Source organism: Bombina bombina, chromosome 5 (assembly GCF_027579735.1).
Source record: "Bombina bombina isolate aBomBom1 chromosome 5, aBomBom1.pri, whole genome shotgun sequence".
NCBI classification, from domain to species: Eukaryota; Metazoa; Chordata; class Amphibia; order Anura; family Bombinatoridae; genus Bombina; species Bombina bombina.
Genome location: NC_069503.1, coordinates 1,003,216,525 through 1,003,232,855, shown reverse-complemented (window position 1 = coordinate 1,003,232,855; position 16,331 = coordinate 1,003,216,525). Strand labels below are relative to the sequence as shown.

Genomic DNA, 16,331 nt, shown 5'->3' with positions numbered 1-16,331 from the left:
TAATTGATTTTTGATCTTCTAGTGGCGCAGCTGAAATTCAACCCGATCCCGTGACCTCCGTTTTAGTCTTCGTCTTTACAGCGGGTGGCGTAGAGAATGAGGATCTATTTCCAAATTAGTTTTCGGAATTGGTAGACAGGTAGGCGCCTCAGTTAGACTGAGGTGTGGGGTTTCCTGAGGTATAATTTTTTTTTTTTTTTTTCAAAGGGTTCCGAGGCGTATCCTAGTATTTTTGTTTACTCTGTTTACTGTGGGGTATCAATATTTTCCCTTGCAGAGGGTCATATTAATAAAGGTATTTTAATTTTTTCTGTGAGTGTGATCATGTCTGATACAGAACAGGAACATGATCAGCTTAATGCATGTCTTTTGTGTTTAGAAGCTCAGATTGCTTCACATATGCAATTCTGTTCCTCATGTGTTAAAAAGACTTTACAGTGTAAAGGAAGAATTTTGTGTGATGAGCCTAATCATCTTTCAGGATGATGCTGTTCAGGTACTACCATAGCCTTCTCCTGTAACGTCCCACCCAAGCCTCAATGGCGTCACATGCAGTGCTCTGCAGTTCCTCTATTGCTCCAAGTGGAGCATATTTGAAAGCAGAATTTGCTACGCATGTATCCTCAGCGGTGTCAGCAGCATTAGCTGCTTTTCCTATGTTAAAGGGAAAGCGTAAGAGGAAAAGGAACTCAGACGGCAAGGTTTCTGATAACAGTAGTTTGTCTCAGTTGGCCTTCTCCTTAAATCTGATGAGGAATATGCCTTCGACCTTTCTGTGGGTGAAATCTCAGATTCGGATAGTGTAATTCCTTCATCTGAAACTGATGGAAGTTACTTCAGATTTAAGCTTGAACACCTTTGTTTTTTGTTAAAGGAGATTTTGGCTACTTTAGATAATGCGGACACTCCTGTTGTGGTTAATCCTAATAAGTCTAGTAAACTTAATAATTACTTTAAAGTTCCTTCTACTAAGGAAGTATTCCTGGTCCCAGATTGGGCTTCAGATATTATTACTCAGGAGTGGGGGGAGCTGGGGTTTTCTTTTCCCCGTCTCCTATTTTTAAGAAAATGTTCCCAGTCGCTGACTCCATTGTGGAGCCATGGCACACGGTTCCTAAAGTAGAAGGGGTTATCATCACAAATATCTGAGGTTCGTATTTTTGGAAAGGGACTTTCAATTTGTGGCACTTCCGTTCGGCCTTGCTACAGCTCCCAGAATTTTTTCGAAGATTCTGGGAGCTCTTTCGGCAGTGGTCAGGTCTCAAAGTATTGCAGTGGCTCCCTATATATGTACTGATCCAGGCGCCATCTTTTCAACAAGCAAAATCTCACATGGACATCTTGTTGTCTTGTCTTCACTCCCATGGTAGAAAAGTAAATCTGGAAAAGAGTTCCCTTGTTCCAGCCACAAGGGTAGTTTTCTCACGGACTATAATAGACTCCCTAATGATGAAAATATTTCTGATGGAGTTCAGAAAATCCAAGATTCTCTCCTCCTTGCCTTTCACTACAGTCTTCTGGTCGACCATCAGTGGCTCAATGTATGGAGGTAATTGGACTAATGGTTACTTGCATGGATATTGTTCCTTTTGCTCAGTTCTATTTCAGAGCTCTGCAACTATGCATGCTCAGACAATGGAAAGGAGATCATGCGGATCTATCTCAGAGGATAAATCTGTATTAGTTGACAGACTCTCCAGTGGTGGCTGTCTCAGAGAAATCTGTCTCAGGGCACATGCTTTAGGGGACCTTCCTGGGTGATTGTTACCACGGACGCCAGCCTGTTGGGCTGGGGAGCAGTCTGGGACTCATTAAAGGCACAGGGCCTGTGGACTCGGGAGGAGTCTGCTCTTCCCATAAACATCTTGGAGTTGATAGCGATTTTCAATGCTCTGATGGCTTGGCCTCAGTTGTCTTCAGTCCAGTTTATCAGGTTCCAGTCAGACAATATAACCTCAGTGGCTTACATCAACCACCAGCAAGGAACTTGGAGTTGGCCATGAAGGTGGTGACCCGAATTATCCAGTGGGTGGAAGCTCACAATTGCTTTCTATCTGCCATCCACATTCTAGGAGTGGACAACTGGGAAGTGGATTTTCTGAGCAGACTGACTTTTCATCCTGGGGAGTGGGAGCTCCATCCGGAGGTGTTCTCCAGCCTGACCTTCAAATGGGGGGTCCCGGAGCTAGATCTGGTGGCGTCTCGGCAGAATGCCAAGCTCCCGAGGTTCGGTTCGAGGCCAAGGGATCCACAGGCGGCTTTGATAGATGCTCTGGCAGTCCCTTGGAATTTCAGGTTTGAATACCTGATCCCTCCGTTCGCCCTCCTTTCACGAGTCATTGCTCGTATCAAGCAGTAGCGAGCGTCTGTGATTCTAATAGTTCCCTCGTGGCCACGCAGGATTTGGTATGCAGATCTGGTGGAAATGTCATCTCTTCCGCTTTAGTCATTGAGACCATGATTCAGGCTCACAAACCTATCACTAGGAAAATTCACCATAAAATATGGTTTAAATACCTTTTATTGGTGTGAATCCAAGGGCTACTCTTGGAGTAGGGTTAGGATTCCTAGAATATTGTCTCCAGAAGACCTGGAGAAGGGTTTGTCATCAAGTACTCTGAAGGGTCAGATCTTTGCTCTGTCAGTTTTGTTGCATAAGCTTCTGGCAGATGCCCCAGACGTGCAATATTTTTGTCAGGCCCTGATTAGAATCAGGCTTCTGTTTAAGTCGGTTTCTCTACCTTGGAGTTTTAACTTGGTTCTTAAAGTTTTGCAGCAGGCTCCGTTTGAGCCAATGCATTCCTTAGATATTAGGTTGTTATCTTAGAAGGTTTTGTTTCTTATTGTTATCTCCTCTGCTCGGCGAGTCTCGGAACTTTCAGCTTTGCAATGTGATTCATCTTATCTTATATTTCATGCCGATAAGGTGGGTCTTCGTACTAAGTTTGGTTTCCTTCCTAAAGTTGTTTCAGATAGAAATATTAATCAGGAAATTGTTGTTCCTTTATGTCCTAATCCTTCTTCCCATAAGGAACGTTTGTTGCACAACTTAGATGTTGTGAGTGCTCTGAAATTCTACTTACAGGCGACTTAGGATTTTCGCCAGTCCTCTGCCCTGTTTGTTTGTTTCTCTGGAAAGCGTAAAGGTCAGAAAGCTACAGCTACTTCTCTTTCTTTCTGGTTAAGAAGTATAATTCGTTTGGCCTATGAGACGGCTAGACAGCAGCCTCCTGAGAGGATTACAGCTCATTCCACTATGGCTGTCTTTTCTTGGGCTTTCAAGAATGAAGCTTCTGTGGAACAGATTTGCAAGGCAGCAACTTGGTCTTTTTTGCATACTTTTTCCAAATTTGATACTTTTGCCTCGGCTGAGGCCTCTTTTGGGAGAAAGGTTCTTCAAGCAGTAGTGCCTCCTGTTTAGGTTACCCGTCTTGTCCCTCCCTAATCATCTGTGTCCTCTAGCTTAGGTATTGATTCCCAACAGTAATTGATGATCCCGTGGACTCACCATGTCTTAAGTAAGAAAACAAAATTTATGCTTACCTGATAAACTTCTTTCTTTCTGGACACGGTGAGTCCACGGCCCCGCCCTTTATATTAGACCGTTTTTATTTACTAAAACCTAAGGCACCTCTGCACCTTGTGTTGCTCCTTTTTCTCCATTTCCGTATTTCCCTTCGGTTGATTGACTCGGGGTTTGTGGGTAAGAGAGTGATACTTAACAGTTTTAACTGTGCTGCTCTTTGCCTCCTCCTGCTGACCAGGAGTGATACTCCCAACAGTAATTGATGATCCCGTGGACTCGCTGTGTCCAGAAAGAAAGACATTTATTAGGTAAGCATATTATTTTTTTTTTTTTTTTTTTTTTTTAAAAACAAAACCTAAAAGTACTGCTAATTGTCATTTTTTTTTCCAATTTTTTTTTATTCTTTTAATGCAGCAAAAGTAACAAGAATAACAATGACAACAAATCAAATATACAACGAGCAATGACAGACAGTAGTATACATCTAGTATTACTTCATCGTGAGGTCTATTAACTAGAAATGGAACATGAATGTCTGTAAAGCATTTTACCAGGATGGCAAAAGCAATTGTCCATAGTTGTTCAGAACTCCTCAAGGGAGCTCCATAGAGAGTCCTTGAAAACTGCTCATAGTAAGATAAGACTTGCATCAGAAAATTAACAATCTCGTTACTAAGTTCTTGATTGTCAAAGTACTTAAACATTATGTAAACATAAACAGCATATAAGCCAAGGATAATAACATAAACTAGCAAGGATAATAGAACACAAATTGTTCTTACCAGCAATAACAATTACCATCGGTAGAGCGAATATCAGGAATAATGAGAGAAGATGGTAGGATCACAACATCCATGCTGGAGGAAGTTGCTTTAAGATAAGAAAAAAAAAAAAAAAAAAAGGGATGGGGGGGGGGGGGCTGGAGGGAGGGGAAAGGGAAAGAGGGGGGGATGAAAGGTAACATTCAATAGGCTGTGGGGGGCAGGGATTGGGTGAGAGGTACTAGTTCCAGAAGTGTAACAAATCCTAAAGAGAGGGGCCAGTATTACTGTCCGCAGAGAGTTACTCAGGGCCATACTCCCAGATCATAAGTTGCAGATCCTCTGAGCCATGCATGTGGGATACGTAGGATTCCATTGCTTTTACAAAGCCCAGGATTTCAACTACCTGTGTCCAAGAGGGTACAGTCTGTTGAAGCCACAACCTGGCCAGAGCTAGCTTGATTGCTAAAAAGAGGTAGAAACAGAACATCTTCTGAGGCAGCGGCAAATGAGCGGGTAACGTATGGAACAGGCCCATGCTTGGCGATAGTTGAATTGGAATGCCTTTCGTAACACAGTATTGGTCAGCGAGTTGCCATAGGGTTCGGATTCGTGGGCACTCCCACCAGATGTGCAATGGAGTCCCCAACTCATCACATCCTCTCCAACATTTGGGAGAATTGATGGGTGAGATCTTGAACAGGCGTAAGGGTGTCATATGCCATTGTAGCAATATTTTGAGGAATTACTCATACAGAGTTATACAGTGAACCGCCTTTTTTTTAATTGTGTTGCAATCTTCCACTGTTGTGGTTCATGTGTTAAAGCCAACGTCATTTTTTTTTTAACTTCTAACTTTTTTTTGTTGTTGCTGATTTCAAAGCTTAAAAAATGCTAAGTAGCCCTTTTACCAATCGTAAACTTGCTTAGCAAACTATTCTTCAGGCTTTATAGCCCATAAGATTGGGCTGGAATGTCTCTTTTTAAAGGGACCTGAAACACAACCTTTTTTTTTTCTTTCATGATTTAGCTAGATCATCCATTTATAAACAACTTCCTAATTTACTTTTAGTATCTAATTTGCTTAGTTCTTTTGGTACACTGTCTGTGTCACAGTGTGTAGTGATAACCTGCTGATGCCGGCGGGAGGTGTGGAAGGGTAAGCACTAGGCGCGTGGGCGCCACAGCAGCAGAGGTGGGATGAAGTGGGAAGGACCAGTCCTGTGATCTGATGCGGTGACCAGCCTTCTATCTGATTCTGATGGGGTGGGAAGGGTGGGACCAGCCCTCTGATTGGATGCTGTGGGAGGGACCATGCCCACATATGATGCTGGGGATGTAGGGGAGCGAGGGACCATGCCCTCATATGGTGCTTGGGAGAGAGGGGAGGGAGGGACCATGCCCTCATATGATGCTTGGGAGGGAGAGACCATGCCCTCATATGATACTTGGGAAGGGGGCGGGAGGGACCATGCTCTTATATAATGCTTGGGATGGGGGAGGGAGGGACCATGCCCTCATATAATGCTTGAGAAGGGGGAAGGGACCATGCCCTCATATAATGTATGGGAAGGGAGGGACCATGCCCTCATATAATGCTTGGGAAGGGAGGGACCATGCCCTCATATAATGCTTGGGAAGGCGGAGAGAGGGGCCCTGCCCTCATATGATGCTTGGGAGAGAGGGGAGGGAGGGACCATGACCTCATATGATGCTTGATAGGAGGGACCATAACCTCATATGATGTTTGGTAGGAGGGACCATGCCCTCTTATAATGCTTGGGAAGGGGAGGGAAGGACCATGCCCTCATATGATGCTTGGGAAGTGGGAGGGAGGGACCATCCCCTCATTTGATGCTTGGGGGGGATAGACCATGCCCTCATATGATGCTTGGGGAGGGAGAGACCATGCCCTCATATGATGTTTGGTAGGGGGGAGGGAGGGACCATGCCCTCATATGATGTTTGGTAAGGGGGGGGGGACCGACCATGCCCTCATATGATGCATGGGAAGGGGGAGGGAGGGACCATGTCCTCATATGATGCTTGGGAGGGACCATGCCCTCATATGATGCTTTGGAGGAACCATGCCCTCATATGATGCTTGGGAAGGAGAAGGGGGAGGGAGGGACCATGTCCTTATATGATGCTTGGGAGGGACCATGTCCTCATATGATGCTTGGGAGGAATCATGTCCTCATATGATGCTTGGGAGGGACCATGTCCTCATATGATGCTTGGGAGGGACCATGCCCTCATGTGATGCTTGGGAGGGACCATGTCCTCATGTGATGCTTGGGAGGGACCATGTCCTCATATGATGCTTGGGAGGGACCATGTCCTCATATGATGCTTGGGAGGGACCATGTCCTCATATGATGCTTGGGAGGGACCATGTCCTCATATGATGCTTGGGAGGGACCATGTCCTCATATGATGCTTGGGAGGGACCATGTCCTCATATGATGCTTGGGAGGGACCATGCCCTCATATGATGCTTGGGAGGGACCATGCCCTCATATGATGCTTGGGAGGGACCATGCCCTCATATGATGCTTGGGAGGGACCATGCCCTCATATGATGCTTGGGAGGGACCATGCCCTTATATGATGCTTGGGAGGGACCATGCCCTCATATGATGCATGGGAAGGGGGAGGGAGGGACCATGTCCTCATATGATGCTTGGGAGGGACCATGCCCTCATATGATGCTTTGGAGGGACCATGCCCTCATATGATGCTTGGGAAGGAGAAGGGGGAGGGAGGGACCATGTCCTTATATGATGCTTGGGAGGGACCATGTCCTCATATGATGCTTGGGAGGGACCATGTCCTCATATGATGCTTGGGAGGGACCATGTCCTCATATGATGCTTGGGAGGGACCATGTCCTCATATGATGCTTGGGAGGGACCATGCCCTCATGTGATGCTTGGGAGGGACCATGCCCTCATGTGATGCTTGGGAGGGACCATGCCCTCATGTGATGCTTGGGAGGGACCATGTCCTCATATGATGCTTGGGAGGGACCATGTCCTCATATGATGCTTGGGAGGGACCATGTCCTCATATGATGCTTGGGAGGGACCATGTCCTCATATGATGCTTGGGAGGGACCATGTCCTCATATGATGCTTGGGAGGGACCATGTCCTCATATGATGCTTGGGAGGGACCATGTCCTCATATGATGCTTGGGAGGGACCATGTCCTCATATGATGCTTGGGAGAGACCATGCCCTCATATGATGCTTGGGAGGGACCATGCCCTCATATGATGCTTGGGGGGGACCATGCCCTCATATGATGCTTGGGGGGGACCATGCCCTCATATGATGCTTGGGAGGGACCATGCCCTCATATGATGCTTGGGAGGGACCATGCCCTCATATGATGCTTGGGAGGGACCATGCCCTCATATGATGCTTGGGAGGGACCATGCCCTCATATGATTCTTGGGAGGGACCATGCCCTCATATGATGCTTGGGAGGGACCATGCCCTCATATGATGCTTGGGAGGGACCATGCCCTCATATGATGCTTGGGAGGGACCATGCCCTCATATGATGCTTGGGAGGGACCATGCCCTCATATGATGCTTGGGAGGGACCATGCCCTCATATGATGCTTGGGAAGGGGGAGAGAGGGACCATGTCATCATATGATGCTTGGGAAGGGGGAGGGAGGGACCATGCCATCATATGATGCTTGGGAAGGGGGAGAGAGGGACCATGCCATCATATGATGCTTGGGAGGGACCATGCCCTCATATGATGCTTGGGAGGGACCATGCCCTCATATGATGCTTGGGAGGGACCATGCCCTCATATGATGCTTGGGAGGGACCATGCCCTCATATGATGCTTGGGAGGGACCATGCCCTCATATGATGCTTGGGAGGGACCATGCCCTCATATGATGCTTGGGAGGGACCATGCCCTCATATGATGCTTGGGAGGGACCATGCCCTCATATGATGTTTGGGAGGGACCATGCCCTCATATGATGCTTGGGAGGGACCATGCCCTCATATGATGCTTGGGAGGGACCATGCCCTCATATGATGCTTGGGAGGGACCATGCCCTCATATGATGCTTGGGAAGGGGGAGAGAGGGACCATGCCATCATATGATGCTTGGGAAGGGGGAGGGAGGGACCATGCCATCATATGATGCTTGGGAAGGGGGAGAGAGGGACCATGCCATCATATGATGCTTGGGAAGGGGGAGGGAGGGACCATGCCATCATATGATGCTTGGGAAGGGGGAGGGAGGGACCATGCCATCATATGATGCTTGGGAAGGGGGAGGGAGGGACCATGCCATCATATATGATGCTTGGGAAGGGAGGCACCATGCCATCATATGATGCTTGGGAAGGGGGAGGGAGGGACCATGCCCTCATATGATGCTTGGGAAGGGGGAGGGACCATGCCCTCATATGATGCTTGGAAGGGAGGGCTAAGGACCGGCCCCTCACAGTGATGCTTGGGTGGCATGGAGAAGCAGGGACCCTCACCCTTTTGCTTGGATGGCATAGAGGGACCCCCAATACACTGATGCTTGGGTGGGAGGAACTTTCAGTACTGGAAATAAGTTTGAGTTGGAGGGATAGGGAAGACCCTACATAAAGAAAAAATGTTTGGTTGGGGGCCCTACCGGTCAATTAAGAGAATTCCAGCCGTAATGTCATTCCAAATGGGCCCTGCACCCTTTGCCATAACATGTCTAAAAATCCTCTTTCAGAAGTGTGGTGCGCAGGTGCAATTAGCGGCTCTCTGATCCCCAAAAGCAATGGTAAACCCATAAATGTCTGCTAATTCTGAACACAGGTGATCCTATAGAATCTTTTCCAAGCATTTGTCTTATTTTATATAGTTTGTGAAAAAGTTAATGATTTTTTTTTTTTATATGATCATATTTTGTATACATCTGATTGACAAATAATGTAATGAAATGTACCAAATGGGCCTAGATCAATACTTTTGGTTGTCTACTCTACTTTAAAAATATATATAGTCTTGGGGGTCAATTTGGAGAATTTGGACAGTTCTGCTACACCAAATGTTATCCCATTGCATAATTTTAGAGCATGTTATATCTGCAGATAAAACCTTAACATTATCAAAAATAATACAACATATATTTGTGTGGACTTAGCTGAATTGGAGAATGCCAATGAACACATTTTAGATTTACAGTCAAAATGATACAGGTTTTTGGCGCATGTGATTTAATATTTTATGTACTTGTTTTACTTTTATGGGGTAACTTTACAATAATTTCTTAATTATTTAAATAAATATCTGGTTGAAACGGTTATCCACTGAAAGCTCTTTTCATGCCCCCCCCCCCCCCAAAAAAAAAAATATATACAGGGAGTGCAGAATTATTAGGCAAGTTGTATTTTTGAGGATTAATTTTATTATTGAACAACAACCATGTTCTCAATGAACCCAAAAAACTCATTAATATCAAAGCTGAATAGTTTTGGAAGTAGTTTTTAGTTTGTTTTTCGTTATAGCTATTTTAGGGGGATATCTGTGTGTGCAGGTGACTATTACTGTGCATAATTATTAGGCAACTTAACAAAAAAACAAATATATACCCATTTCAATTATTTATTTTTACCAGTGAAACCAATATAACATCTCAACATTCACAAATATACATTTCTGACATTCAAAAACAAAACAAAAACAAATCAGTGACCAATATAGCCACCTTTCTTTGCAAGGACACTCAAAAGCCTGCCACCCATGGATTCTGTCAGTGTTTTGATCTGTTCACCATCAACATTGCGTGCAGCAGCAACCACAGCCTCCCAGACACTGTTCAGAGAGGTGTACTGTTTTCCCTCCTTGTAAATCTCACATTTGATGATGGACCACAGGTTCTCAATGGGGTTCAGTTCAGGTGAACAAGGAGGCCATGTCATTAGATTTTCTTCTTTTATACCCTTTCTTGCCAGCCACGCTGTGGAGTACTTGGACGCGTGTGATGGAGCATTGTCCTGCATGAAAATGTTTTTCTTGAAGGATGCAGACTTCTTCCTGTACCACTGCTTGAAGAAGGTGTCTTCCAGAAACTGGCAGTAGGACTGGGAGTTGAGCTTGACTCCATCCTCAACCCGAAAAGGCCCCACAAGCTCATCTTTGATGATACCAGCCCAAACCAGTACTCCACCTCCACCTTGCTGGCGTCTGAGTCGGACTGGAGCTCTCTGCCCTTTACCAATCCAGCCACGGGCCCATCCATCTGGCCCATCAAGACTCACTCATTTCATCAGTCCATAAAACCTTAGAAAAATCAGTCTTGAGATATTTCTTGGCCCAGTCTTGACGTTTCAGCTTGTGTGTCTTGTTCAGTGGTGGTCGTCTTTCAGCCTTTCTTACCTTGGCCATGTCTCTGAGTATTGCACACCTTGTGCTTTTGGGCACTCCAGTGATGTTGCAGCTCTGAAATATGGCCAAACTGGTGGCAAGTGGCATCTTGGCAGCTGCACGCTTGACTTTTCTCAGTTCATGGGCAGTTATTTTGCGCCTTGGTTTTTCCACACGCTTCTTGCGACCCTGTTGACTATTTTGAATGAAACGCTTGATTGTTCGATGATCACGCTTCAGAAGCTTTGCAATTTTAAGAGTGCTGCATCCCTCTGCAAGATATCTCACTATTTTTTACTTTTCTGAGCCTGTCAAGTCCTTCTTTTGACCCATTTTGCCAAAGGAAAGGAAGTTGCCTAATAATTATGCACACCTGATATAGGGTGTTGATGTCATTAGACCACACCCCTTCTCATTACAGAGATGCACATCACCTAATATGCTTAATTGGTAGTAGGCTTTCGAGCCTATACAGCTTGGAGTAAGACAACATGCATAAAGAGGATGATGTGGTCAAAATACTCATTTGCCTAATAAATCTGCACTCCCTGTACGTTTTTATAGGTAAATAAATAAAGCAAATGCTTTATTGGATTAAACGCAAAAATGCTAAAATCTTTCCTTTGTTTTTTTCTCTCTAAAATTCACATTAGTGAAGGGGTTAAAGGGACATGAAACCCCCCAAAAATCTTTTATGATTCAGATAGAGCATACAATTTTGAACACGTTAACAATTTTCTTCTATTATCTAATTTGCTTTGTTCTTTTGGTATCCTTTGTTGAAAAGAATACCTAGTTAGACTTTGGAACAACAATGCACTACTAGGAGGTGGCTGCACATATATACCTCTTGTTATTGGTTCACCCAGTGTGTTCAGCTAGCTCCCAGTAGTGCAAAGCTATTCCTTCACGGATACCAAAGGAATTAAGCAAAGATGCTAATTGAAGTATATTGAAAAGTGTTTAAAATTGCACGCTGTATCTGAAACATGAAAAAACTAATTTAGTCTTCATATCACTTCATATTTACTGGCTTCCTGTATCATGTGACAGTCATAAGCCAATCACAGACTCGTACGTATACACTGTGAATGTACATGCTCAGTAGTAGCTTGTGCCTCAGAAAGTGTGCATATAAAAGCACTATGCACAGTTTGATAATGGAAGTAAATTGGAAACGCTTTTAAAACTGCATTCTCTATCTGAATCACAAAAGTTTAAATATGACTCTAGTGTCCCTTTTTAGTGTCTTTAAATAAATGTTACATTAACTCCTTTCCTTGAAAATGATAAATATAATTGTAGTTTTTCTACAAGAATTAAATATTTTCTTTTTTTAAACACCTTATCAAATATTCCTTTTCATAATGCCTTGCTGCTTGTGTCAAAATACTTTTAGTAATACGGTAGGTCAGAGACGTCCTACTTTCCAACATATGAGGGCCACAGCCTTAAAGGGATAGTAAACCCCAAAATTTTCTTTTATGATTCAGATAGAACATACAATTTTAAACAACAATTTAATTCTATTATCAAATTTTCTTCATTCTCGTGTTATCCATTGCTGAAGGGACAGCATTGCACTACTGACAGGAAGCTGAAAATATCTATTTAGCCAATCACAAGAGACAAATGTGTGCAGGCATCAATAAGCAGCAGCTCCCACTAGTGTATGATATGTGTGTATTCATTTTTTAACAAGGGATACTAAGAGAACAAAGCACATTTGAAAATAGAAGTGAATTTAAAGTGTCTTAAAATAGCATGCTCTATCTGACTCATGCAAGTTTAATTTTGATGTTCCTATCCCTTTAAGGGCTGCATAGTTATGCATGGCTATGAAACACATGGAATAACATATTTCCTAAAAATGGCCCGTGTCACAGGGACAGGTTTTAGTAAGGTAGTAGGGGACCCTCACTTTGCTCTGCTCTTCTCTCCTCCAGTAGACTCTCGAGGTGTGGCCACCTTGTTTGCCTATTCACTAGAAGTCCCCATTTTGATTTCTGCTTTTTCCTAGGACCACAAAAGCTATGGCACACATTCTTGGTTCTGCTGATTCCCAAGGACCCCAATGTGACCCACAAGCCAACAATTGGCCAGCTCTGCGAGTAGATACACACATCTTAATTGTGCAAGATTTAATTTGTCCCCAGTATATGTTAACCTAGCTGTAATTTGTAAATAGTAATTATATTTTCATAGAAATATATTGTTTTGGATTTCTGCTTTTATAAAATTAGTGTTAACGTTATACCAGTATTTTTATTTTATTTTGTACAAAAATAAAACTGTTGTTCTTTCCCTCACAGCTCTTATGGCAGCGTATTTAAAGCTATTCATAAAGAATCTGGACAGGTCGTTGCAATCAAACAAGTTCCAGTCGAATCAGATCTGCAGGAAATTATCAAAGAAATTTCAATAATGCAGCAATGTGACAGGTAGGCATATGACAGTGTTAAGTAGCCTCAAGATTTTCAACTATGAAGCAGTAAGGTTTTTTTTGTGTTTTTTTTTTTTAGGAAGGAAAATTTAATTAGTAGAATGTGCAACATCTGCTTATTAAAGGGACATGAAACCCCAAAATGTTCTTTCATAATTCAGACAGTTCATACAATTTTAAACAATCTAATTTGCTTAATTCTCTTGGCATCCATTGTTGAAGGAGCAGTAATGCACTACTTGGAGTTAGTTGAAAGCCAATGACGAGGCATATATTTGCGGCCTCCAATCAGCAGCTTCTGAGCCTCCCTATACATTTCAACAAAGGATACAAAGTGAACAAAGCATATTAAATAATATAAAAAAATTGGAAAGTTATTTAAAATTGTATTTAAAAGGATATGAAACCCCAATTTTTTTTCTTTCCGTATTCAGATAGAGCATGCAATGTTAAGCAACTTACACCTATTATCACATTTTCTTCCTTCTCTTGGTATCTTTATTTGAAAAAGCAGGAATATAGGCTTATGAGCCGGCCCATCTTTGGTTCAGCACTTAGGTACATCTTGCTGATTGGTAGCTAAATGTACCCACCAATCAGCAAGCGCTGTCCAGGCTTACATGCCTGCTTTTTCAAATAAAGATACCAAGAAAATGAAGAAAAATATATAATAGGAGTAAATTAAAAAGTTGCTTAAAATTGCATTCTCTTTCTGAATCATGAACTAAAAATAATGGGTTCAGTATCCCTTTAAGTTTTTAAAATCAGTAAAGTTAACAACATTAAGTTATTTAAAATCTGAATTATGAAAGAAAAAATTGTGGGTTTCATGTCCCTTTAACTACCAGATAGTTTGCAGTTTGTGCTGTCCAAAGTGCTTAGCCCCTTAATGACCACAATGTACCCTGTATGTCACTGGTCGTTAATGGTTTTTTCAGGACATAATAGCGCAAGTCTAGCAAGAACACGCGATTAATTCACTCCCTCCAGCAGGCTTTGTGGAATAGAGCAGTCTCAACGCTGGTGGCAAGACCGCGCTGTAAAACAATCAAGTCCCAAAAAAGGCCAGTGACATACAGGGTACGTCGCTGGTCCTTAAGGGGTTAAAACTTCAGTTTGTATGACCATATTGCTCAGTGTTGAAGAAAAGTGGACTTATTTAAAATATGAATTGCTCATATTTATTTGTAATGTCTTTATTTTTTTGGCTGGCACATCCACCATCTGTAAAAGGATAAATATCCCAGTCATGGTGACCTCTGCATTATTTTCTGAATATTCTTATATACAGGCATACCCTTAAATTTATATGTATGATCCATCATATCCCACTCAAAATTACCATAAACCAATTTGTAATATAGATAAGGCGCTCAGTATATTACTACATAGATAACATTCCAGTCATCCTCCTGTTTGATGCATGACTTAAAATGTTTGTTTTTTATGTTGTTCATTTTTTTTATTTATTTTTTAATATATTTTTTTTCTTTATCTCTATTACAAATTCCAATTATTTTGGAGACATTTTGATCAATGCTTTAGTTTTGCTTTTTGAGATGATCATGTTGGTCATCCTTCGTTTTCAGTTTACTTTTACTTTTTACTTTTACAAGGACACGAGCAGACATTTTGGTTTTAATTAAATAAAATGTCTAAGGTGCCAGGTTTTGGTTTTATTTTAATCCTTTTTTTGTTTTGTTACTTCTGCAGCCACTATGTAGTCAAGTATTATGGCAGCTATTTTAAGAACACTGACCTGTGGATAGTAATGGAATACTGCGGGGCAGGATCAGTCTCAGACATTATTCGATTACGGAATAAAACTGTGAGTATTTTTGTATTTGTATTTTATATCCACTGTTCATGACCTAAACATAGAAGATTATTTTAAATCATAGCTTGCTCCTCTTGTAAAAGATTTTCACAATATTTGAGTTTTTTATTACATCAGAAGCATGAAAGCCAGAGTTAATGGGATATTCCAGTTAAAATTTAAATGCACATACAGTATCTCACAAAAGTGAGTACACCCCTCACATTTTTGTAAATATTTTATTATATCTTTTCATGTGACAAAACTGAAGAATGACACTTTGCTACAATGTAAAGTAGTGAGTGTACAGCCCTTATAAGAGTGTAAATTTGCTGTCCCCGCAAAATAACTCAACACACAGCCATTAATGTTTAAACCGCTGGCAACAAAAGTGAGTACACCCCTAAATGGAAATGTCCAAATTGGGCCAGAAGTGACAATATTTTGTGTGGCCAGCAATATTTTCCAGCACTGCCTTAACCCTCTTGGGCATGGAGTTCACCAGAGCTTCACAGGTTGCCACTGGAGTCCTCTTCCACTCCTCCATGATGACATCACGGAGCTGGTAAATGTTACAGACCTTGCGCTCCCCCACCTTCCTTTTGAGGATGCCCCACAGATGCTCAATAGGGTTTAGGTCTGGAGACATGCTTCGCCAGTCCATCACCTTTACCCTCAGCTTCTTTAGCAAGGCAGTGGTCGTCTAGGAGGTGTGTTTAGGGTCGTTATCCTGTTGGAATACCGCCCTGCGGCCCAGTCTCCGAAGTGAGGGGATCATGCTCTGCTTCAGTATGTCACAGTACATGTTGGCATTCATGGTTCCCTCAATGAACTGTAGCTCCCCAGTGCCGGCAGCACTCATGCAGCCCAGACCAGGACACTCCCACCACCATGCTTGACTGTAGGCAAGACACACTTGTTTTTGTACTCGTCACCTGGTTGCCACCACACACGCTTTACACCATCTGAACCAAATAAGTTTATCTTGGTTTCATCGAACCACAGGACATGGTTCCAGTAATCCATGTCGTTAGTCTGCTTGTCTTCAGCAAACTGTTTGCAGGATTTCTTGTGCATCATCTTTAGAAGAGGCTTCCTTCTGGGACAACCCTGCAGGCCAATTTGATGCAGTGTGCGGCGTATGGTCTGAGCACTGACGGGCACCCCTCACCCCTTCAACCTCTGCAGCAATGCTGGCAGCACTCATACGTCTATTTCCCAAAGGCAACCTCTGGATATGATGCTAAGCACGTGCACTCAACTTCTTTGGTCGACCATGGCGAGGCCTGTTCTGAGTGGAACCTGTCCTGTGAAACCGCTGTATGGTCTTGCCCACCATGCTGCAGCTCAGTTTCAGGGTCTTGGCAAACCTCTTATCGCCTAGGCCATCTTTATGTAGAGC

The 16,331-nt window shown here is 43.0% G+C and overlaps 1 protein-coding gene across 1 annotated transcript in view; it reads left to right on the top strand.

Moving 5' to 3' along the window:
• Positions 1–16,331, top strand: part of STK3 (serine/threonine kinase 3) — an 803,389-nt gene that overhangs the window by 90,815 nt on the left and 696,243 nt on the right. Inside the window, exons 3-4 of the mRNA XM_053715241.1 lie at positions 12,983–13,111; positions 14,827–14,941. Coding sequence (XP_053571216.1) covers positions 12,983–13,111; positions 14,827–14,941 — 244 coding nt within the window. The remainder of the gene's footprint in view (positions 1–12,982; positions 13,112–14,826; positions 14,942–16,331) is intronic.